Source organism: Alosa sapidissima, chromosome 24 (assembly GCF_018492685.1).
Source record: "Alosa sapidissima isolate fAloSap1 chromosome 24, fAloSap1.pri, whole genome shotgun sequence".
Lineage (NCBI taxonomy): Eukaryota > Metazoa > Chordata > Actinopteri > Clupeiformes > Clupeidae > Alosa > Alosa sapidissima.
This window is the reverse complement of record NC_055980.1, coordinates 10,196,209-10,219,886: the sequence shown is the minus strand read 5'-3', so window position 1 is coordinate 10,219,886 and position 23,678 is coordinate 10,196,209. Positions and strand designations below refer to the sequence as shown.

The 23,678-nt window shown below is 45.7% G+C and overlaps 1 protein-coding gene across 2 annotated transcripts; it reads right to left on the bottom strand.

The window, feature by feature from the left end:
• Window positions 1-1,618: 1,618 nt before the first annotated feature.
• adgra1a (adhesion G protein-coupled receptor A1a) lies at window positions 1,619-23,355 on the bottom strand. 2 transcript variants are annotated; one of them, XM_042082939.1, is made up of 7 exons: window positions 23,053-23,355; window positions 22,260-22,463; window positions 13,218-13,345; window positions 11,536-11,659; window positions 7,915-8,072; window positions 6,940-7,035; window positions 1,619-5,879 (listed from the first exon to the last, which is right to left on the bottom strand). In XM_042082939.1, the coding sequence occupies exons 2-7, from the start codon at window positions 22,260-22,262 to the stop codon at window positions 4,175-4,177; spliced, it is 2,214 nt and encodes a 737-aa protein (XP_041938873.1). In that variant the 5' UTR covers window positions 22,263-22,463; window positions 23,053-23,355; the 3' UTR covers window positions 1,619-4,174. The 2 variants fall into 2 exon arrangements, with proteins under 2 accessions (XP_041938873.1, XP_041938872.1); XM_042082938.1 differs by lacking the exon at window positions 23,053-23,355 and having other exon boundaries at window positions 22,260-22,628.
• Window positions 23,356-23,678: the final 323 nt, after the last annotated feature.

Here is a 23,678-nt window from a genome sequence, read left to right as displayed (position 1 = left end):
GACAATGACAGCACCTACCCCACCCCCACCACACAAAAAAAAAAACACAACCATTGCACATATTTCCACACATATGCACATGTATAAACAGCATACTCACACAGACATGCACTCTCACAATGTGTACCCCTGTATGGCCGTGCGTGTGTAGATGTATGTACATTGGTGCATCTGTCCATTTACTGTTACATGTATGAATATGTGCACACACTGTATGCTTCCACACACATGCACTTACACTCAGATGTTACAAGACAACGTAATGGATATAAAGATGGGATTTAGCAGTATCTGTCACGATTAGACCTCATGCTATCCTAAGATCCTAGGTCATCTGCTAGCATTATGAGTGGTTTGAAGATTGCTAGAATAGTTGCTATGTCCTCAAAAACAGTGTGTAAATGAATATTGAGGGAGTGGTTTGTCAAGGAGTAGTGGAGGTGAGATTCATATACACGACATTCTTTCAGCTATAGGCTACTTTAAGAAATTTCTACAGGAGCAAAATCTGACAGCTATGGATAGTCTATTAACAGTGAGCAATGAGTGGGTAGATAAAAGACCTTCAGGGGACACGATCTGTTAGTGGTGCGTAAATGGCATCAAAGGCTACAGAGGAGCCTAAACAAATACAGATAAATCAGTCAATAACCCTTTGTGTATTGTGTTGTGTACTGTGCATTCATTGCATGAATGTACTTTTTGTATCTATGACTAGTGCAAAACAATAACCAAATCCTTATCATGTGTGTACATGAGAAATTGCCTTGTCTTGCCTTGGATTTTTAAAGCTTATCATTTCCCTGATGAGAAAATAGTGATACTGAATACTGGAAATATCTGACTTGATTAAAACAGTATCTAGGATGAAACATCTCCATAACAAAACATTTCTGTAGAAGGCCTATAATGTTGCACTTAACAGGTTTCTGTAATGTAATGCTGTGTTTCATTTGTAGTTATGTTCTGAAAATGCATTTTATATGTTTCTTTTTACTAAGGTTTTCATAGTGTTTTCTGAGTCTATGTTTTGATGAATTTAAAGTGGCATATTGCTTAAAAGTTTGATATAAATTGACAACACAATTTGACTAGGGCAGATGACAGTTCTAGTTTTGTGTATGTAATTTCAGCATTTTACATCTACATCATTTCTGTCTTGGCGAGTGGATGAAGCATCTGGGAATTTGAACCCAAAGAAAAACACAGCCACTTGCTATGACAGATTTAGGTTAATTGCACACTTGAATCTGTGTATTTGCATGTTGCTTGTCATGGAAAACACTCTCTTTATCATTGAGTGTTAAAGCAACAGTAAAGCTTGCACAGCATGGAAACATCCATAACACGGTTGCCAGCACTGAAATCTTGCTAGCATTGGTGTCTTTTGGTAATAACAGTTAATGATGAAACTGTGAAAGCTTGTATCAAATCTTCACGAGATGGTTTATCTTGCTTCATATTATTGCTCCAAGATGTCTACAGTGTATATACTTCAGGGAAACCTCATTGAAAAAATGCAAGAATTGCTTTCTTCACAGCTGTTATGATTTTCAAGTACAGAGAACTGGACAGATGTCTGCATGGTGATTAAAGACATTTATTTGGGAAATGGTGGTAAATGTAAAAAAGATAATCAAAACATAAATAGGAGAGAATAGAGATAGTGTGGGTTAGGTCACGGGGGCGCTGTCAGACTGGTCTCAGATCAGCCCTCTCCGCAATTCACACCGGCGGGGGAGAGGGAGAGCAGTAGGCTATTGCACAGAGATGCGGAGAGGCACGCCAATCGTCTTACAGAACACGGGAAACCAAAACAGAGGCCAGGGGAATGCAGAACAACTTTGTGTATACAGAACAGAATGCATGAGAGCAACCATGGCACTGTGCAATGCAGGAGTCTATAACCTCATTAAAATAAATAAAAGGGTCCTATCCCCCACAGAAGAACTCTTAAAGAGGTTCTGCTTAGAGGGCTGAAGACATATAAAGCTGATAGCCCAGAGGACTGACTCTTTCTAACGCTTCTTCTTCTTCAAGGGCTTTTCTCGGGAGACAAGCAAAGAAACCTCCTTGTGTCAGACAAGGCCGGCTGTAAGAATTCTAAACTGAGCTGAAGCCCTTGGGATGCTGACACAGGTGCATTGCGGGACTGGAGGCAGGGCTGACTCAGCCCACATTTCGCCTTCACCCCTGGTGCAAACCTCAAAATATAACCAACCACAATAGTGAACTACATCTTACATACTGTGTGTGCAACAAAAAGCCCTATGCTCTTGAACTTGTGAATGAAAGTGGTTGACATGGTCCCTGAGCTCACAATCACAATTAAATAGAAAACAAACTCTCCAGAGTACTGTGGTGTTTCTAAACTAGAGGGAGGGGTTTTTATGGGGAAATTGAGGCAGTATTTAAGCGGTGTTGTTCAGGATAGCACATCTAAGTAAGGCCCATGTGAAAGCAGACCTCAGGTTGAAATCATAATCTATTAATCAATGTTAATAATCCATTTTGTTATGGTTCATGCCAAACTCTGCGTTTATACTCCATTAGAATGTTTCATAACTTTGTTATGGCTTTCTCTGATCCCTGTTCACACCTTTAGATAAGGGTTAAGTCAGGAACACTTAGATCCATAAAAAGGCTGTTTGTAGAATTTGTAGAATTTTGCCAAAAATGTTGCATGTTTAATCCATTTGCACCGACACAGGAGAGCGAGAGAAAGAGAGGGAGAGAGGGAGAGAGGGAGAGAGGGAATAATAAGGTTGACACTGATTTATGAAAACCAATCACCAATATATGTGACAAAATCAAACAAATAGCCAATCCATCGAGTGAACCCAAAGACAAACGGCCATACACCTAACTCTGCATGCTATCTCAGGAGGCAGCATCCTTGAATAGCTTGTGGAAAAAAGGGGATAACATTTGCGGTGTTTTGGGAGATGAAGTAATGCATGCTTATTCTGGAAATAATCAAACATAGCAGGAACATCAGGAGTGTGTTGATGTTTTTCTTTGAATGGGCTCTCGTGTTTTTCTGAAAGGAGTGAATGTAGGTCTTAGAGAGGAAAGCCTGTAAAAAGAAGGACAGTCCACACAGACACACGTCAAGCCGAGCATCACGTGTACCGGTAAGTACAGAAGAGACCTTCAACGTCAGAGGTATTTGCGAGTGCTAGCTCCTCAGTATTAACATCCTGTTTCACACCCACAGTCAAATAGCAGATAATTCACTACTTGTTCTGATTGTGAAAACACATGAAATATTCACTAGTGCTGGTGCGGTGATAATTGCTGTAGATCTTCCTCAGACATATGAAACATAAATGAGAGATGAAGCATTTCTTAAGCGCCAAATTACCGCGAGGAATCACAAAGGAATAGATCTCATTGTTCTGTAAGGTCTTGTGAGGAACTTATGGGTACAAACACGCATGGAACACATGCACATATGTATATACACACACACATTACACATACTAATGAACACACAAACCCACACACACACACAGTCACACACACACACACACACAAAAGTGATTGCACTATGTATCGCTGGTCAGCTCACAAAATCACAGTCACACAGGTACAAAAATCTGTTGCATTGTCACCTGACTATAAAAATATTACAAATTAAACATGGACCTTTTTCTGCATGTTCATAGCCTCTTGATTGCAAAAAAAAAGATTCTGAAAATCAAAAAAAGATAAACCTTATCATTTAGTAAGTGTAAACAGACTGGACCAAAAAATATCTGATGATGTTAAATGTACGTAATACTGAAAAAGAAAAAGGAAACCCAAAGGGAATGTAAATGTACAAAAGCATATTTTATAAGATTCAAGAGGTTCTGGCCCAATAGGAAAGCCATAGAGGATGAGTGTAAAGATTAAGGGAGGAGAAGTGACTGGACACTACAGAGGAGGAGAATCACAGCGAAAACGGACTACACAGTAGTTCAGTTCAGGAGGGGCGAGAGACGTCTTACTGACAGCCCTGGGACTACACAGTAGTTTGGTTTTAGGACGGGGATGTGGGGGGGAGGGGGAAGTGAAAGGGATCCGTTCCAGCCTCAGAGGGACTAGATAATGGAGGACGGGATCACGTCAGGGTGAGGGTGGGGTGTAGGGGTTAGGGGTTAGGGGTCAGGGGTCAGGGGTCAGGGAGGGTCTACACAGTGGTTTCGTTCTTCCAGGGCCCAGTCCTTATGTTCCCTGTGGCGTCCGAGCTGAACATGTAGTCCTCGTGGAGGCTGCCGTTGCGGCTCAGCGTACCCCGCCGGCTGAGCGTCCCCTTGCGCCCGAGCGTGGCCACCCCCTGTGGGCAAGAGAGAGTGGCTCGCGGCGGCGGCGGCAAATCTATGTGCGCCAGGGCCGCCGCCGCCTCCTCCTCGTCTTTGTCGGTCATTTTGGCGCCCCCATACATACCCGAGGACACCGGGGGCGCCAGCTCTTCTAGCGCCTCGGGCTGGCAGCCGGCCGAGTGGCCGAACGGGTCACTGGCGGCACAGCAGACGCCGGCGAACAGGTCGGCCTTGGCGCAGCAGGCGTGGCGGTGGCAGACGTGCGTGGCCTGCTGGCTGACGCTGTCCAGGCAGGCCAGCTGGCTGTCCAGGCAGGACGAGTGGCAGGACGAGCCCAGGCCTTCGTGCAGGCTGCCGTGGTGGCAGCCGCCCAGATGGGGCTCCAGCAGTGGGCTGGGGCTGGGGCTGCGGCAGCGCATCTGGCTGTCCGGGTGCGGACTGTGGCAGCTCAGCTGGCTGTCGCGGTGCGGCCCGGCGTGGAGCTCCAGGTGTGCGGCGCTGTGCGGGCTGTCCAGCAGGTGCGAGCCGCCGCCGCCGCCGCCGCCAAGGCAGCCGGAAGCACTGTGCACGCTGCCGTCCAGGCTGGTGGAGGCCATGTGGTAGGCGTAGTCGCGGAGCGACGGCCGAGGCCGGTTGAACGAGCGAGACTTAGTCCTGTCCTTCAGGCAGCTCTGCAGGGGCAGCGCTGGCCGCGGCAGCTCGTCCGGCAGCGACTGCGGTCGCGGCGAGCGCTCCAGGAGCGGCGAGACGGCCGCCGAGGAGCCGTGCAACGCCGCCGCGCAGCAGGGACCCGCGTGATTCTGCGTGGGGGCGCCCACGGGCAGCGGGCTCAGCTTGCAGTGGCTGGACGACGGGTGGAGGTGCGGGGAGAGCAGGGGTTTGCCCGGGCACGGCGAGTCCAGGTGGCAGTGGATCTGGGTCTGGGGCGAGTGGCTGTGATTCTGGTGGTTCTGGGCTGCCTGGTGTGCGTTGGCGTTGACCGGCACACCGGACACCGCCGCCGCCGCTGCCTCGCCGTTGACGTCCATCTTGGGCTTGGAGGATGGGCAGCAGGCCCACCAGCGGTGCCAGACGTCGTCGCGCTTGGCGCAGTGCTGGATGAGCAGGAAGAGCCCAAGCGTGACGGAGAAGGCGCCGTACAGGCAGCTGAAGATCATGTCCAGGAAGTGACCCTGCGAGACGGCCAGGGCGCCGAACGCCCACGTGGCCAGGAACAGGAAGAGGGTGAAGGCGGTGGCGCGGAGCTGGGCCTTGAACGAGTGCTCGTTGGCCAGCATGGAGGCGGTGATGGCCGAGCAGCCCGGGTGGTGGTGGTGGTGATGGTGGTGGTGGTGGTGGTGGGGGACACCCTCCATACCAGGCTCGCCAGCCGAGGGGTCGTGGCAATGGTGACCCATCTCGGCAGTGGCAAGCCGCTGCTGCTCCTCGGTCATGGCCTTCAGCTCGTACTTGCGCTCTGGGTGACGCTTGAGCTGCACGTAGGTGACCAGGAAGTAGACGCAGATGACCAGCACCATGAAGGCAGTGGGACCATAGAAGCCGCCCACACTGGGCTCCCAGGCCATCCAGCAACTACGAGAGGAGAGGTCAGAAGAGAGGTGAGGAGAGGATGTTTGGAGAGAGGGAAAAATAATAAATAAACATGGGGAGATGTGAAGAAAAAAGAAGAGAAGAGAAGAGAGGCAAAGACAGTGTTTTAAGAGAGGAAAAATGAAATGGAAATGGGGATTAGAAAGCACAGAAATAAGTGAAGAGAATAGATAAAGATGACAAGAAAGGGAGAAAAAGCAGAGTGGGAGAGGCAAAGGGGAGAGACAGGAAAACATATATGGAATAGGCAAAGCAAATAAAAGGTTGGGCAGATACAGAAAGAAAGTAGGAAAGAAAGAAAGCAAGAAAAGTGACAGGAGAGGTGAGACGGGGGGAACAGAGCAGAAACATCCCATGTGAAAGGAAGGGTAGCATAAAAAGCAGGACACAGGTGAGGTGGAGAAAAAAAGAACGGAAGACAACCAAAGCAGAGAGGAGGGAGGAGAGACAGGGAGGATGGGAGGAGGAGCAGAGAGGAGGGAGGAGAGACAGGGAGGATGGGAGGAGGAGCAGAGAGGAGGGAGGAGAGACAGGGAGGATGGGAGGAGAGACAGGGAGGAGGGAGGAGAAACAGGGAGGATGGGAGGAGGAGCAGAGACAGATGAGATGGGAAGGGATTACAATTACGCTTGACCGTTTCATTATTTTCCCTCGTCCGCTAATCAGCAAGTCTTCACGGTCATTTTATGCCATCAATTAAGACATGTCCCCCAGAATCAACGTGATCATCATTAAGTTGTTATGTATTCAACGTGAAATGCGAGTGGCCCACATAACACACTGGCAAAGCCACTATTTTTAAAAGGCAAAGAAAAAAAAAGAAAAGAAAAAATAGATGTTTTTTTTTTGTTTTTTTTTACTTCGTTTTATTTTCATGTCCATGCATCATTGCTGTGATGATAATGTACCATCCCCCCATATTTATCAGGTTTTAACTAAACGTCACTAGGGAAGAGGGATTGAGATAGGGGGGTTGGCAGGAAATCGATGGTTGCGTGATTAAGCCTAAATTTGTGACCCCTGGGGTGTTGGAAGTACTCACTAGGGCGCGTCGTCTCTGCTCCCATAGTTGTCAAGGCTAACTGCAGCGGTGACCCCGACGATAATCGAAGGGACCCCGACACTCACCAAATAAAATCTACAAAGAGAGAGAGAGAGAGAGTGAGAGAGATGAAGAAGAGGACATTTAGTGGGGAAAAACAGGTTGTGGAAATATGATGCAAGATAAGGTAGGGCCAAAAGGGAGGCGGTAGAACATTCTCCATTTTCCTCAGTAAAATTGATTTGTCCCCAACAACCCCCTACCCACCCTTGCCGCCCCCTCCCTCTAATGAGTGACAGCGAGAGCGGCCGAGCATCATTCCGGCACCTGCTGCCGTTGCCCTTGGTAACTGCCTGTCACCCCATCTTTGTCTTGCTGCATTTTTCTGTTTGTTTTGGGGTTTTTTGGGGACCGTTTTTCGCTCTTTTGTTTCCTTGTTGTTTGACGAAAACCCGCTCCTCAAAGACTTCTCTGAACACCACACATACATCCTTGCCTTCCTCGTCAGTCAGCTTGTTCACTCATCTTTGCTCTCAAGTCAGGATATCAAATCAGGAACTGAAACTACCTACAAATTCTAGCTACATGACTGAACATTGTTTGTATAAATTATGACTGAGAAATGCTGGCAGTAATCCTGTGTTAATCTTTGAAGGTTCCAAGAATTCTAGAGCATCTTCCCACATGTTTTAAAAAAAAAGTTCTCAAAGGACCATTTTCAAAGTCCCATACTTTCAAAATAGAACAACCGTTTCTTCTCATGCTGTTGAACTTAAAATGCAGATGGGAGGCTGGAGGCACTGGAAACCCTATCAAAGAAAATGAAATATCAAAATAAAAACTGAGCACTCCTTATTTTTAACTTTGCTGACAGTGCCGCCAAATCAGGGGTGTATTATATTTCAATGCTAGTCACATGCTAGCCGTTGCCTTCACAGTCGATTAACCACGGAACATGAGGACTTGGCTACTTACACGAGAACAGTGGGTTTGGATCTCTGCTGATCGTTGCGGGGTGGGTCTCTCTCCTGCGGAGGAGGGGGGGCTTTTGACACCTCTCTACACAGATTGCGGGCGGTAAACGTTAGCCACATCATCGTGGAGAGCGAGGAGTAGTGCAGAATTACACCCACCTATGAGGAGAGAGAGGAGACAGAGAGAGAGAGAGAGGGATGCTATTTACGCACATCACACAAACACGCACTATCAGATGTAGGTGCACAGCATTGGTTTCTAGCCTAACCATACCACCGTACCCAAAATGACTGGAACTATTTGAAATGACGCTAATGCTTCTTAGCACACATTCATACAGAGATGAAACACATACATCAACAGGATCAAACATCAGGACAAGAACAAATGCATAATACAGATATCTCGGAAAACTAAACATTGTCAATCTTTAGAAGTATTTACTTTAGGAAATAATTTTCCATTGTCAAATATTTAAAATACTGAAATGCTTGTGTGCTCTCTTTCTCACTCTCCCTCACACACACACAGAAGCACAAGCACACACACACACACACACACAGAGGCAACAGCAGAAGAGAGCTCTGTGCCACCTCAACTGCTGTGGAACAGAGAGCTGTCGAGCGTGACTTCTTCACGGCTGCCATCGCTGTGTCCCAGTACTTGGCTTTTGTTTGCCCGAGGAGAATGTCATACACACACATTCTCTCTCTCTCTCTTTCTCTCTCTCTCTCGCTCTCTCTCTCTCTCTCCTTTTGTCTCTCTCTCTCACTGTCTCTCTCTCTCGTGCACACACACACAAACACACACATTCTGTCTCTCTCTATTTCAATCTATCTATCTCTCTCTCTCTCTCTCTCTCTCTCTCTCTCTCTCTCTCTCTCTCTCCTATATATATATATATATATATATATATATATATATATATATATATATACATAGGCACATACCCACACAATGTAGCATATTCTCACTCACAGACATTAACACACACACACGCACATACACACACACACACACAGGTGAGCTGTGCGTGTGTGTCTGAGGTAATCCTCCTTAGACAGCTGGGTTGTGCAGGTGTCCCACTCGCCTGGCTGCACACAGCACTTTTGCCACCCATAACCCCTTTCACTCTCACTGATAACCAATCCCCTCTGGTGGCTGCCTGGAGACATCACACACACACACACACACACACACACACACACACACACACACACACACACTTCATAAAGATTCCCTGGAAAATTGCCAACCCTTTGGAGGAGCTGGAGCTCTTAAACCTGCTCTTAAACCAGCCTGGTTAGTGGCTCTCCATTATCAGGCTAATGCAGCACAGTAAATCCAGCATCTCAACAGATACTCCTGTAATAGAAAAATCCACACACACTATAACTGTGGAAGCGGCAGTTGGGGTTATGGATATTTCCCTTGTATACCAAACCAAGAAAATATATTATAGAGAGCAGTGAACGCTACATCTGGGTATTACAGCGACGTGTTGTAACATTAAGGTTATTTAAAAGTGCGACTCCGAGAAACCAATATTCATTTTTTTATTTTTTATTTGCACCATTACGAGTGCAATTGATGTAGCTCTATCCCCAACATTGCCCAATACAACCTGATTAGGTTCATCTCATTCTGTCTGCCGTTGTCACCAACAAGAGGCTTATGCTCTTCAATGGCAGTATAAATATCCTCGAACCACTACGGCGGTCCTTGCTGGTGGGCTGTCGTATATATACCAGGGCTTGCCCGACGTGGTCATAAACAGGGGTGATTATGTAGTCGCCCATGTCTGGCCTCTGTAAGGGCAATATGTAGACCATTCAGGAGACAGGGGACATATGTTAGCAGCTGTGAGCTACAAGGGAGACGGGGAACATAGTCCATGGATAATGCAGACGAGACGGGGAATCAGCAGAGGAAGAGATAGCAGAGAGAGGAGGAGAGATGCAACCCCCCCACACACACACACAAACACACACACACACACACCACACCACACACACACACACACACCACACACACACACACACACACACCACACCACACACACACACACACACACACACACACACACACACACACACACACACACACACACCACACACACACACACACACACACACATAGACACACATAGACAAACAAGGGTAACAATGCACTCACACACAGCATCATTTGAAAATACACTGACACATGAAGAAATACACCCATGCACACACGTTCATATTGAGGTTGCACTTATTGCTTAAATGACTAAAGAACAGTCTGAACTTTAACTGAAAGGCAACTCTGGGTTATGCGGACTTTCTAAGATAACCAAAACTATGTCATTCCTGACAGATTGTATAGCTGCAAGGGCTGTCTGTCTTAGCTCATGTGCATCTCAGACTAATTAAAACTCGCCAAAAGCCACACTTAGGCACATACAATACACACTCTCGCAATATAATTTCTATGTTCCATGACAAGTCCATGCAGATACTGGTTTTAAACTCTTTCTACTAGGATTCACCATTAAAGACAGCACACGTGCTTCGTCCACCCATTCAACACTGAACCATGTGCTACAGTCTGGACTGAGACATATGGACAGTCACCTGACCACTTCTCACCTTAACACTACTGTCCCTGTCAAAGGAAATAGTTTACAATAGATGATACAGACACAAAACGACTCCAATCTAATAAACAGTACAGAGGGTAATATATATATATATATATACAGCTCTGGAGAAAATTAAGAGACCACTGTATATTTTTCTGATGCTGAGTGACATTCGAATGAATGACAGTCAAATTCAAAATTAACGGACCACTTCAAATTTGAATAATACCGTCAACTCATTTGAATGTCAGCAAACGTAGGATGACATCGGAAAAATGTGCAGTGGTCTCTTCATTTTTTCCAGAGCTATATATATACAGTATATATATATCCCAGTAAATATATATAGACATACACACATACAGTGTCTCAACACAGGCTTGTGGAGCCTCAGCTGCTCTGTCTGAGCCGCCCCACATCTGAACTCCTGACCCTGTGCTGTAAACTGTTTTCATTCACTCTGGCAGTCACATCTGAAGAGGAGAAATTACATAGTCCCATAGGAGGGAGCTGAATATTTTACAGAGAGAGAACACTGACACAGCAGGCATTACTGAGCTACCTGGAGTTCATTGTGGAGTGAGGATGAAGGGATTTAACATGGCAAAGGGCATATAGTGTGGTGGCTTTAGACTTTTAGAATGATAAAAAGTATATGAATGGGATGTATTTGAAACTATGAAACACTGAAAGAAGTTAATTTAAAAGTTGAATGAATTTAAACTTTTAAAGGTGTTTCCTTCAAATAATGGGTCGGTTCTGCTTTCAGGTTTCTACACCAACACAGATACATAAGGACATTTCTGCAGATACAAAAAACAACCCTGCTGCACATTCTCAGCACACTTTCACACTTGCACTCAAAACAACAAAACTAAGTGAATACCCACACACACACGCGCGCACACACGCGCGCACACACACACACACACACACACACACAAAGGCACCATGTCATTCGAGGGACCCCTGGCAGGAAAGCCAGCGGAGCAGGAAAGACTCACCACTTGACAGACGACAGGATATTTGATCTGGTTGATGCCGCCCGCAAACACGCCGAACGTCACTGCCGTGTGGAACAGGAAGTTGAGGAGGACGTGCCACCCGTTCCCGCTGATCCGTATCACCCTTGGAGGAAGGAAAAACAACAACAGCTCAGTGGCAGAGGTACCACTGGGTCAGGTGAATGACAAATGAACAGAGCGACAGTGGGGGGTGGGGGGGGGGGGGGTGGGGGTTGGTGGGGAGAAAAAAACATAAAACTGCTCCCATCGAAGGGAAGAGTAATAAATCTGATGTCTATTAAACCGGGCGACTACTTGGCTGGCTCATCCCAGAAGGGGCCTGTTTTATTGTTGTTGTTTTTTTTGTCTTTTTATGAATTTATTTATTTATTTGTCTATTTATTTATTTAGTGGGCAGGGCATGTGGGCTGAACTTAGTTGGACTTGGCTGCACTCCTCTCTGGGGGAGTCAGTCTGTCTCCCTCTCTATCTCTCTCTTTCCTTCCTTCCCTCTCTCTCCCTCTCTCTCCATCTCTATTTCCTCCCCTCTTCCTCCTCAAAGCGAGTGTTACTCACCAGATAGTGCTCTCTCCGACAGCCAGAAAGAGATGATACTATAAACGCCAGGCGTCTGACTCAGGAAAGACTCAAACCAACCTCCACTGTGGTCTGACCCCGTACAAAGCGAACGGAAGAAGGAGAGGGAAAAAAACTCAATCTATTCCTCCCACATTGTACTTCTTAATTACTCGTGCCTGCTGGCCTTAAACACTCGGGCGAGTCTGCTTCCTCTCTCCTGGCTCACAAGCTAACAATTAAGGACACTCTAATGTACTCAGTAAATTGTGTGTGTGTGTGTGTGTGTGTGTGTGTGTGTGTGTGTGTGTGTGTGTGCGTGTGTGTGTGTGTGTGTGTGTGTGTTCAAGTGTGTGAAAGACCTTGTCTGAGTTTATTTAAGTGCTCAGAATGTGGCCGTGAAGCACACTGTCTACAGAGGGGCAGATTCACTGACACCCGGGAGACTCCTAGCTGGCAGCCCCAACTCACCTGGCAGTAACGCACGCACAGTTAGATCTGCTTCACAATGCAGAAATTGTCATTTTGGCTAAACCATAATGTCTTCAGCACTGCTGGGTTGGCTAGGTAATATTGGCTAGCGTGTGCATTGCTCCACTGCTGTGCTGAGCTGTCTTGGACTGGAATAAGCAGTGTGTGACGCTTTTTTTCAGTCACAGGATATTTGCTGGAGTATATAAAGGCTCCCTACAGCTGTGCACCTCATAGTAGACATCAGCTAAGATGGGCACATGGAGCTAAATGTCATAGGTTACATTGTGTTAGGCTAGCATAGGCTGTACTGGACAATGGTGGCTTTGATGAAGGGGTAGAAAACAGAAAGTGAAAGTCCTTCCACATATTTTCTCCAACTACTCACTAAACCAATTCTAATGAGCACAACTCTTCAGCCAAGTAACTAAGCGTAAAGCAAAATCATCTACGTTAAGTGCACAGATAGAACCAAAAAACTTCTGACTTTCTGAAGCCAGAGTTTTCCATCTCTGCTTTGCTGTGTATTACTGAACCAAAGATTCTAGAACGCTCCGCTTTAAAATCTTTGCTGCGTGTCCTGCTGGACTGTGTGGGCGTGGACAGGCTACACTGGGCGGTCTGGTGTCCGGTACCTGTAGTGGACGATGTAGGTGAAGATGGACACCAGCATGCAAAGCAGCATGACGGCGGTGCAGGCGTACACCACTGGGTGCAGGTAGTCCCCCGGGTACGGCGGGAAGGACAGCACCCGCTTCAGATCCTGCTGGCCAGGAGGACAACAAGAGGTCAGTACACTGAGCCTATACACCCATACATTACACACATACACAGATATACGTATGTCCTTTTGACAGATTTTAAAGGAAGACATGACTTCTCCTCATTAAGACTAGTGCATATACTATCTTTTAATTTATTTAAACAAGTATACAAATATGTATTCATTTGTACAGTATACAAATATACAATATACAAACACACACACAATCTCAGACATAGAGAAAGGTAAATAAAGTCCTCTCCTTTAGTCTTTAATAATGTCATCCAGAACAAGCCTATTAGAGGAGCTCATTTGTATGCTTTAGTAACGCTACTGTTGTGTGCATAGCAAGGACACAGGGCACACAATAAGTCAGCGGAGTTCCTGTAGAGTCTGTTAGTCTGCAGAGGCATATGCTGTTTGTCCTCACATCTGTTTTGGAGTATAGCTCCAGATTACAGTGTGGCGGAGGAGAAAAGGACCACAGCTGTGTTCAATTCTGTGGTATACGCACGACACATACTCTCTTTCCCTCTCTCTCTCTCTCTCCCTCTCTCTCTCTCTCTCCCTCTCTCTCTCTCTCCCACACACACCTACACACGCAGACACACATATACAGTGCTAACACACACACAAATACGGCACAAATAGAAGAACCAATACGACACGACTATAACAATCAAACATGGAGACACACCCTCGCAGAAGCAGATATAGAGAGATGATGGCACTGTTGCAGTCACACACTCACACACCCGTGGAGGAAACCTTGGCCTCAAACACACACCCGCAGCACTCCCCCCACATCCCCTCATTCTTTCATATTTAATTACCAGAAGACTGATTAGTTTTCCTCGTGTGTCTAGCCCCTGTAGGAGCATGTGTGTGTATGTGAGTGTGTGTGTGTGTGTGTGTGTATGTATGTGTTGTGTGTGTACGTGTGTGTGTGTGTGTGTGTACGTGTGTGTGTGTGTGAGTGTGTGGGTATGTGTGTGTGAGATAGAGAAAGAAAGAGAATGCGTGGGCATGTATTTGTGTGTGTTTGTGAGTGTGTGAGCATGTGTGTGTGTGTGTGTGTGTGTGAGTGTGAGAAACAGTCCCTCTCTGAGATCTCTGTCCCTGAGAGGCAAAGATATACGCCCACACTCATCACTCTCTCCCTATCTCTCCCTCCCTCTCCTCCAGCTTCCTCTTCATATCTTTCTTTCCTTCCCCCTCTTCTCCTATATTTGTCATCTCTCCCTCGCTTTCCTCCTTCTCTAACACTCCCTCTCTCTCTCATCTCTCTCTTCTCTCTCTCTCTCCCTCTATCTTTCTCTCTCCTTCTCATCTAGTTCAGTTTGTCTATTTTCTGTTTTATCATCCAGCCTGAAGTTACCCTCTGCTGTGCATCAGCGGCCCAATCCCCTCAGGCACGCCGCATCACTCACACACACAGACACACACACACACACACACACACACACACACATACACACACACAACACACACATACACACAGACATACAGACACACACACACACACACACACAGACATACAGACACACACACACACTCCCAGAATACCCTTTACACTCAGCCTCAAACACCCACTGTCCGCCTCCCATCTCCCCCCAGCAGAGTCACCTCTCCCCATCCACCCACACCCACCCACCTGCCCCCACCCCAAAAACATCCCTCACAAAAACCTCCACTCATCTTTATCCGTCTCCACCGCCTGCGCTCCCAACCACCAATTACCCACTCCTCCAGCTGAACCCAGAATTAAACCGCCGGTACGTTACGCACACTCACTCTAGAAATCCACTCTGACTGAGGTCAGATAGACCCACTTTCTCCCGCACAGCTAAATCAGGCCTTTGGTGAATGTGTTATTTCTACCTTGATTATAAATACTGGATTTTAGGATGGGATATTTGGCAAGGGCCCTATGGAAATTATTACTTAAGGGTCCTTAAATCTTTTCTAGCAGGCAAATAAAAATTAGATATAAGGTAGGTACTGCAGAGGACTGGAGGGGAGAAAAGGCTAAAACAAGTGAGGCTCATGCGATCTCGAGAACGCATAAAATCAAGGCGGCCATAAACCTTATCTTTTAGTATGCTTGCGCAAAGGCAAGTCCTTAGAAGACCCTCTGTACACCCACAACCCCCCAACCCAACTGTGTGCTTTTCTGCACACTAAATTCATTTCCGGTTGGGTGACTGGACAGGACTGGACGCCACTTCTCCGTCCTTCCATCTCCCCGTGTCCTTTCTCTCGTCTCTGCTCTCTCTCGTCTCCGCTCTCTCTCTCGGCTGCCACTCTCTCCGGCCACAGGCGCTTGGCTTCGACCAGTCGAGCGCACAAGCAAGCCGAGGAGAGAGGGAAAAAAAGGTCACTGCGCAGAGAATTGGGGGCTGGAAGACAACTCCTGCGCAGGTCTTGGCCAGTGAGTGAGTAGCGGGACAGAAAAGAAGGTCAGCACAGCATGCGCGCCGGGCGGCTCGCAATCGGGACGAAGAACTGCCACGATTTTGTGTGGTGACCTTCTTTCTGCACCAGAGACTGACGCCTGCACTCAAACGCACACACACACACACACACACACACACACACACACATTGGACGGTCACTCCAGACTAGTTCTCAGCGCTGCAATCAGGACTCAGGGGATGGTAAACAAGCAAGGTGTCGACACAGCGCTGTGCTGTGGGGGCCTAGAGCTGGCCGACAAAAATAAACCCACTGTAAAAAAAAAAAAAAAAGTCCACTGTCCACAGTCCAGACTGTGAAGTGTGTCGTTGATGTTGGTGAGCTGGATCTAATCCAGGATGACTCAAGGCTGGAGTTTTAAGACTTCGAAATCAAATTTCAATGCAGCGATATAATTTAAATGCCCCTCTGACCAATCATGAATGCTTTAGGCAATCAAAAGCTTTATCCCACAAAAATTCTTTAAATTCAGTTTAGGTTTGGCCCTGGTCAGCAGAAAGCACCACGCAGAGTTCATCAAAGCTACTCCATGCGTCTCAATCAAAAGTATAATACAGACTGAAAGACAGTGAGAGACAGGGGGCTTAGGGAGGATTTAGATCAGCTTGGGATTATAACCATAAATGGTGGGAAAAAAAAGTCACAATGGACTTGAAAATGTAATGTGACGGACTGACACACATGAACACATCTTTGTGACGCTCTGTGAGAGCTCCAGTGGTTGGATTAGACTGCAAGGCAACAGACAAATTCCACTCTGAAAAGGAGAAGAAGAGAATTAGGCTAGGAGCACACACACGCTGAGACACACACACACACACACACACACACACACACATATACACACAAAGCTATGGTTACAGCCTTTTGCCCTCTGAAAAATAAGTTGATCAAAATCATATGGGATATCTTTAAGAATTTAAAGCACTTAAATTTAGTTTTGGAATGCCATATTCTAAAACATTTAGCGCACAAAAGCCATTGCTACAACCATTAGTCTGACAAAGACTATCTAAATTTATTATTACAGCTGATGGATTTCCCTTCCACCATGTATTTTTAGACCTGCGCTGAGAGTCAATGAAGACATCTTTCTCTCTCTCTTTCTTTCTTTCTCTCTCTCTCTCTCTCTTTCTCTCTCCCTCTTGTCTGCAACTGTTTAAAAAAAAACACAGAGAGAGCCACGATACTGTTGTGCAACTGGCACACACACACTATCATCACACAAGCAGAGGGCCAGACTCTGACTGCCTCCACATGGACCCGTACCCCCCTCCATTTTCATCAACACCATTTGGAATAGGAAAGGAGCTTCTCTCCCTGCACTCTCTCTCTCTCTCTCTCTCTCTCTCTAGCGCTCGCTCCTCTCGGCAAGTCAGGCAGCAAGCCCACTGCTGTCAAAGAGTTCCCACTCTCGCTGGAGGACTGGAGGCGCGAGCTGTTAAGAAAAGCACCCCGCGGAGGTAGCCAAAACACAAATCAAATCATCTCCCTCCAGCCCCCAGCTGAAACCCATCCCCTCTAGTCGCCGGCCAGCACTCTGCCGGAACCTGCCAAGGAGACACTGGCCCCTTTACAGAAAGCATCGTAGAGTAGAGTCTTACCCCCCAAAATAAGGTTCCTCCAGCCTTAGGCTGCATCAAAGAAACCACAAGGGTTTGAACTTTTTTTTTTAATGAAGGGTTCTCTTTGTCTGTAGGATTTGAATGTGGACAGTTCTTCTACGCCACCCCCCTGACCCTGAAGATTGTGAAGAGAATCTTAGAAACTTTCCCAACTTCTGCCAAAAAGGCTGAAAACAAACAAGCCTAAGAAACTGGTGACAGTGGTCTTAAATGTGACTTGCTGATTCAAAACAATGTTACATTTAGGCTCAAATCAAGGCTTATTCTAAGGATAACAAATGGGGTATGGGCAGTCTTTCCATGTCTACGCAATGGTCTTAGGACATGTTTTCAAAGTGAATATCAATATTGTGTAGTGCAGTTCAGGACTAGAACTAGCAAGCTACCTTTACAGTACATCTAATCATTTAGCAGGCGCTTTTACCCAAAGCGATAAAAGATAAAAGCATGGAATTAATACTGCATCAATCATTACTATTATAAGAGGATGGCAGTGCAGATGTTATACGCTACCTACCTAAACTCTAAAGCTCTACATGGCCTGTCTCCCAACTACATATCTGATCTCCTAGTACCTTATACACCTGTGCGTACTTTAAGATCATCTGGTAGTGGTTTCCTAACTATTCCTAAAGTCAATCTAAAAACTAAAGGGGAGAGAGCATTTAGTGTCAGGGCACCTAGGCTCTGGAATGACCTGCCTGATGAAATCAGGTCAGCCAAGTCAGTATGCTCTTTTAAATCCCTCCTTAAAACTCATCTTTACAAGCAAGCATTCCTTAGTTTTGTTTAAGTAATATACTTCATTTTGTGTTAAGTTTATTAAGTTTTATTTCAGTGTTAAGTTTTATTTCAGTAAGTTTTATTTCAGTGTCAAGTTTTATTTCAGTAAGTTTTATTTCAGTGTCAAGTTTTATTTCAGTATCCTAAGTTTTATTTCAGTGTCAAGTTTTATTTCAGTAAGTTTTATTTAAGTTTATTTTCCTTTTTCAAATGTATGTTAAGTTCTAATTGAATTAGTATATATTATTTGATTGTTATATTATTATGTCTTATTTGCATTTTCATTTATGTTGATATTGTACAGCACTTTGTAACTTTGTTTTGAAAAGTGCTATATAAATAAAGATTATTATTGTTATTATTATTATTATAAACAGCATTCAAAACACTTGCTAACAAGACCAACAGTCTAACTGTCACTGATAAAAGCTCACTATCATGTTAACTAGCATCTTTTGGTGATACTGTTGGCAATGCCATGCTGTGAAGGCTTTTTTAATTTGCAGGGTGTTCTGACCTGGACTGCACAACAACTGCATAGCCTGGACAACTAATGGCTATAACAGGTGTGTTCATCTGTCCTTCACATTACCATACAAAAACAGTTGCTCATAAAAACACACCTCAAAAGAGACAAATTATTGTACAGTATTGCTTTAGTGGTAACCAGCAGCTACTGTAGAAATCAAAGTTTGTCTAAATGTGGCCTATTTTGGTCTATTTTGTCATGAGGATCCTTGTAGTAGGCCTAATGAAGATTATTGGCTTCAACTCAGCATCACCAGTGGAATCTGGAATGAAATATGAAACTGCAATATGGCAGTGTAACATTTGTGTGAAATGATTCTAAAGGATACTCTGTGCCACTTTACCTTTTTGAACACTGTGTCTGCAGAATGACTGTCCTCCTTTCAACTGACTACCACTTCACTGTCCATTTTACAATGCTACCCTCTCTTTCCTCATCCAATGACATATTATCTCAATGTCACTCACTCTTGGCAATCCCTCCACTGAAACAACATGTGCAGTACACCATGGTAACTTTTGCTTTAATCCATCTCTATGCCACGTTCAAGGTTGCCTAGAGCCTACATTTGTCCTGGCCTTCCATAAAGCACAGTGAAACATTATGAGTCTGTCACCATAAAGTGAACCTCATAACCATTGATTGGATTTCATCATGTCCTCCAAGTCTAATGTTCATTGGCACTTGTCTGATTTCATGGGTCTAATGCAGATAATAGGAGAGCATACTGCCATTCTGATATTGACTGACAGAAACATATTGCCCTCCAGTGCTGACATTGATCAGAGCATGTCATAACATGACATTTCCTAGGACAGTCTGATATCATACCTCCAAATTGCTCAAAGGGAGAGGCCAGTTATTGGCTGTCATTGGAGATAGAGTACTTTAATTCCGTGATCTGCTGGATTCGCTCTCACCCCCTCTCTCTTTCTCTGGCTCTTTTTTGCTCTCTCCCTCCATACCTCACTGCCCCCCCCTCTCTTTCTCTCTCTTTCTCTCTCTCTCTCTCTCTCTCTCTCTCTCCCTCACTCTCTTTCTCATTCCCTCACTGTGCAGGAGACTAACCTGCTCATTCAGCGTGCTCCAATGCACAGGCCATCTTTTCCGACAGGGACTGACTGATTGTATTTATTGGAAGATGCACACATGCCATGTTCATCCAATCACAACCACGGCACAGCACACACACACACACACACACACACACATACACACACACACACACACACACACACACACACACACACACACACACACACACACACACACACACAAACACACACACACTGACACTCTTCCTACACATGACCCTACACTGTAATACCCTGTGCGATGAACTTTTAACCCGCTGCCACTGTCACATCCCCCACTCGAGTGGGGGGCCACTACTTCATCAGTGCCTTAATGCTGCCTGCTTGGCCTGCATCTAAAAACATGGATCCCAGGACTGGGGCTGCCCTGTCTCAATAAGTCACTTAATACCCTAACACCACAAGGCTTAGCTTCAAGCACCCCTCTGTTACATGAAAACATGGTGAGTCAAAATATTTTGGGAACATATTAATACCAGGCATTTAAAAAGTGAGAGGACTGAAGTGTTGTTCTCAATATTTTCACCTCTTTTACCCATTATTTTCAGTGCTAGGTGGTGTTCCATCAAACACTAACAGAATAGGAGTCCCTGGCTGCTTTTTAATACTGTAACGTCAGCATGTTGCATTTGCATTTGTAACCTATTTGCATACAAGAAGCAGAGAGAGTTGGAAATAGAGAAAGAGAGAGTGAGAGAGAGAAAGAGAGAGAGAGAGAGAGAGAGAGAGGCAGAGGGGTTGAGAAAGAGAGATATGTAATGAATGAGAGGGAGAGAGAGAGTTGAAACATTGTTTTCCACTTTTGACTATTAGTCTGGGCTTCCTTTTGGGGGAAGAATGCGCTGATCCTGTCCTTGTCGCTCTGAAGTGCTCGAGAGTCTGTTTGGGGTCTCAATTGGGCACAGGCAAACCGCACAAGGATTCGGAGATTAAAATAACTTGCAGTTCATTTTGTTGAGGTTGAGCCGAGGGGAAGGAAGGCATGGAGAATCTTAGAGAGTCTTAGTGTCTTAGTGCTTATAGTGTCCATCCTAAGCAGGGCTGTATGAATCACCCGTAGCTACTAATGCTCTCTCAGGATGGAATCATGGGCTCACTTTAGTGGCGAGGTCCAAAAAAAACAGCTACAGGAATGAAAAAACATTCCACTCTGGAGTCACCAACAATGGCACTTCCTCCTATTCTATTGGATGAGAGTCTGCACGGATGGATAGTTCCCTCCAGTTGGTAAAAATCGCTGTCCTTGGTCCTGATATTTGCTCCGGTACACCTAATGGAGTTTTTTGAGTTGTGGCGCTGACACAAGGGTGCCTATGGGGAAATGTGCATGATCTCTCTGACTGAATGAGCACATATGCAAGGTTGCGTGGGGTATTGTCTGTCTGCTGACAACTCCACTGGTAGCTACGACAGGTAATGACGGCCCGCGCATGATTAACGGCCCTACCCATGTCAGGAGAGCTGAAGAGCACATTCTGACAAGTCCGTAAATAAACGCGTTGGCACCGGGCACCGAGGTAAGCAGTGTGCAGGGTGGGGTATGAGCATGAAAATATTCAACATATGATATCCAAGCCATGGTAAAATACACTAAAGCATTCACCTATAATTTTCAACCATAGTCAACCCTAATATTATATGTCTCTAGAGTGCAATTCCACTTTGATTCACTAAGCCACTCTTGTTACTGAGGTTTTGGTTGGCGCTGTGTACCGTAGCAACATATGAACAACCAGGACACACAATTCTAGAAGGATAACCAAGGCTACGCACAAGCCACAGCTTCTTGCAATGATTAGCTGACAACGACAATTGATATTCAATGCACGCCTTCTCTTGCTTCCAGAGTCTCTGGTACGGCTGCCCTTTGAGTGAAATGCTGCTGCTATTTCTGTTTCTTTCGCACACAAGTATATAAACGCACAAAACGGTTTGTGTATATTGATTACTTGTGAGTAAATAGAATGACTTCAACAATGTATCACTTCAGCGTTGGGCACGCGTCCCGCACTGCAACAAATGGATTCCGTCTGTCACGCTCTGGGAATGCAGTGATAAGACCCGCTATGATGCCATGGTGAGGTATCACTTGTGTTTCTTGGAATCCACTCCGACAACATATACGGATCAATGACAGCTGGCTTGGTTAAAGAACACTCGACACCAAAAACATGGCGTTGCCCGTCAACCTTTTAAGAGTCAGCCCCCCCGAAGTTAGAACCATTACAGCAGATTTTGCACATGTGTACCGACTGTATCTAAGGGTACCACGTCAGATGCACTCGCCAACATGAACTTTGCCAATATGCCTGCCCTTCAACCTCTATAAAAGAGAGAAGAGACTACAATAGCAGGTACACGTAAACATTATGGAAGATGACCAAACAGCCTTAAAAAGCGGTACTCACCATAAGTCCTATAAAGTTGTCCTCCAGTTTGAAAACAGTGATGTCTCAACAAGGAAAGAAAGTGCTTTACGACATGGCCACTTGGCCCATGGCACTTGAGTCCATCCAGAAGGTCAACGTTACAGTGGGCTTCGGAGGGGTCATCCTCCGGCGCGAGGGGACGGACGGTGATGGACAGCGCGCTGTAACCGGCACTTGGTCCATCTGTAAGAATATAAACGAATGAGAGCAGTAGAGCGGCTGACACTAAAAAGGCGCATGCTATCACGTCAGTTCCAACGGGAAATATGAATTAAACTGTTCCAAATGTCTCCCTTTTGGCAATTTCACCATCACACACGTGTGCTTATTAAAGAGGTGAGTCTGTGCGTTTAGATAGTGACGTAAGAGTTCAGGCACATAGGTGGCGGAGGTTTGAAATGGCTCGTCTGTATCTGAAGAAAAGACTCACTGATGACGTCTTTATGACGCTAAAAGAGAGAAATTTCCTTGTCTTTTTTTTTTTATCATATCGCGATCTGACAGCATTTTAGCTTAATATTGATAGGCTACGCTAACGCACTAATATTTTTTACTTCATAAACATCTGAACCTATAACATTACACATGTACCGTATATACACTGACTGTTTGCTGATGAGCAGAATAAGTATTAGCTTAATATGAAATCAGCCCCGATTAATTCGCATTTAAGATCAGTACGCTATACCGGCATTCTCCATATTTCAGCCTAGTTGTCATTCATATGTTACAATGGTTTGCTAAGTGTGACATTCACTTAATATGTCCTTACCTATTTCGACGAAAGCAACTGGTGTGGAGGCGACGACGTTCGCCCCATCATCCCCGAGATTTCACCAAAATATAGATAAGTAAAAAGTACTCCATCACCACCACAGAGGACGAACCACACAACGCTTGGAACCCGTGTCATCAACAGATTGCAGGAGCGAGCAGTAGTCCCATGACACGAGCGTACGGCACATGGAGAGAGCACCCTCCAAAGAAAACCATTGGTTAAAATTCGGTATAGATTCCGCTCTCCCCCGCACCAAAAGCGATTGATAAGTTTACTATCCTTCTGTAGAGCGTGGGATCTACCAAGCGCCAGTGAGAAAGTATGGGAATGGGATCTAATTCGGCGTGGCCGTGGCGCTGTGGAGTAAGCTGGGTGAAGGCTCCCTATTGCAGAGGTGGAGATGGTTCCTACCGTCTGCGCTCCAGGGCACATCAGCGCCGCAGCGTTGATTTAAAGAGACAACCTTCCAGGTTTTACCCTTCACATGTAGCGCAGCGCAAAGAGCCATGTCAGGGGGCTTCTTTTACCCCAACACAATGCCATTGTTTTATCATCCTGCGCGCGGGCGCGTGTACGTGTGTGTGCGTGTATCAGAGTGAGAGTAAAAATGTATCCACCCA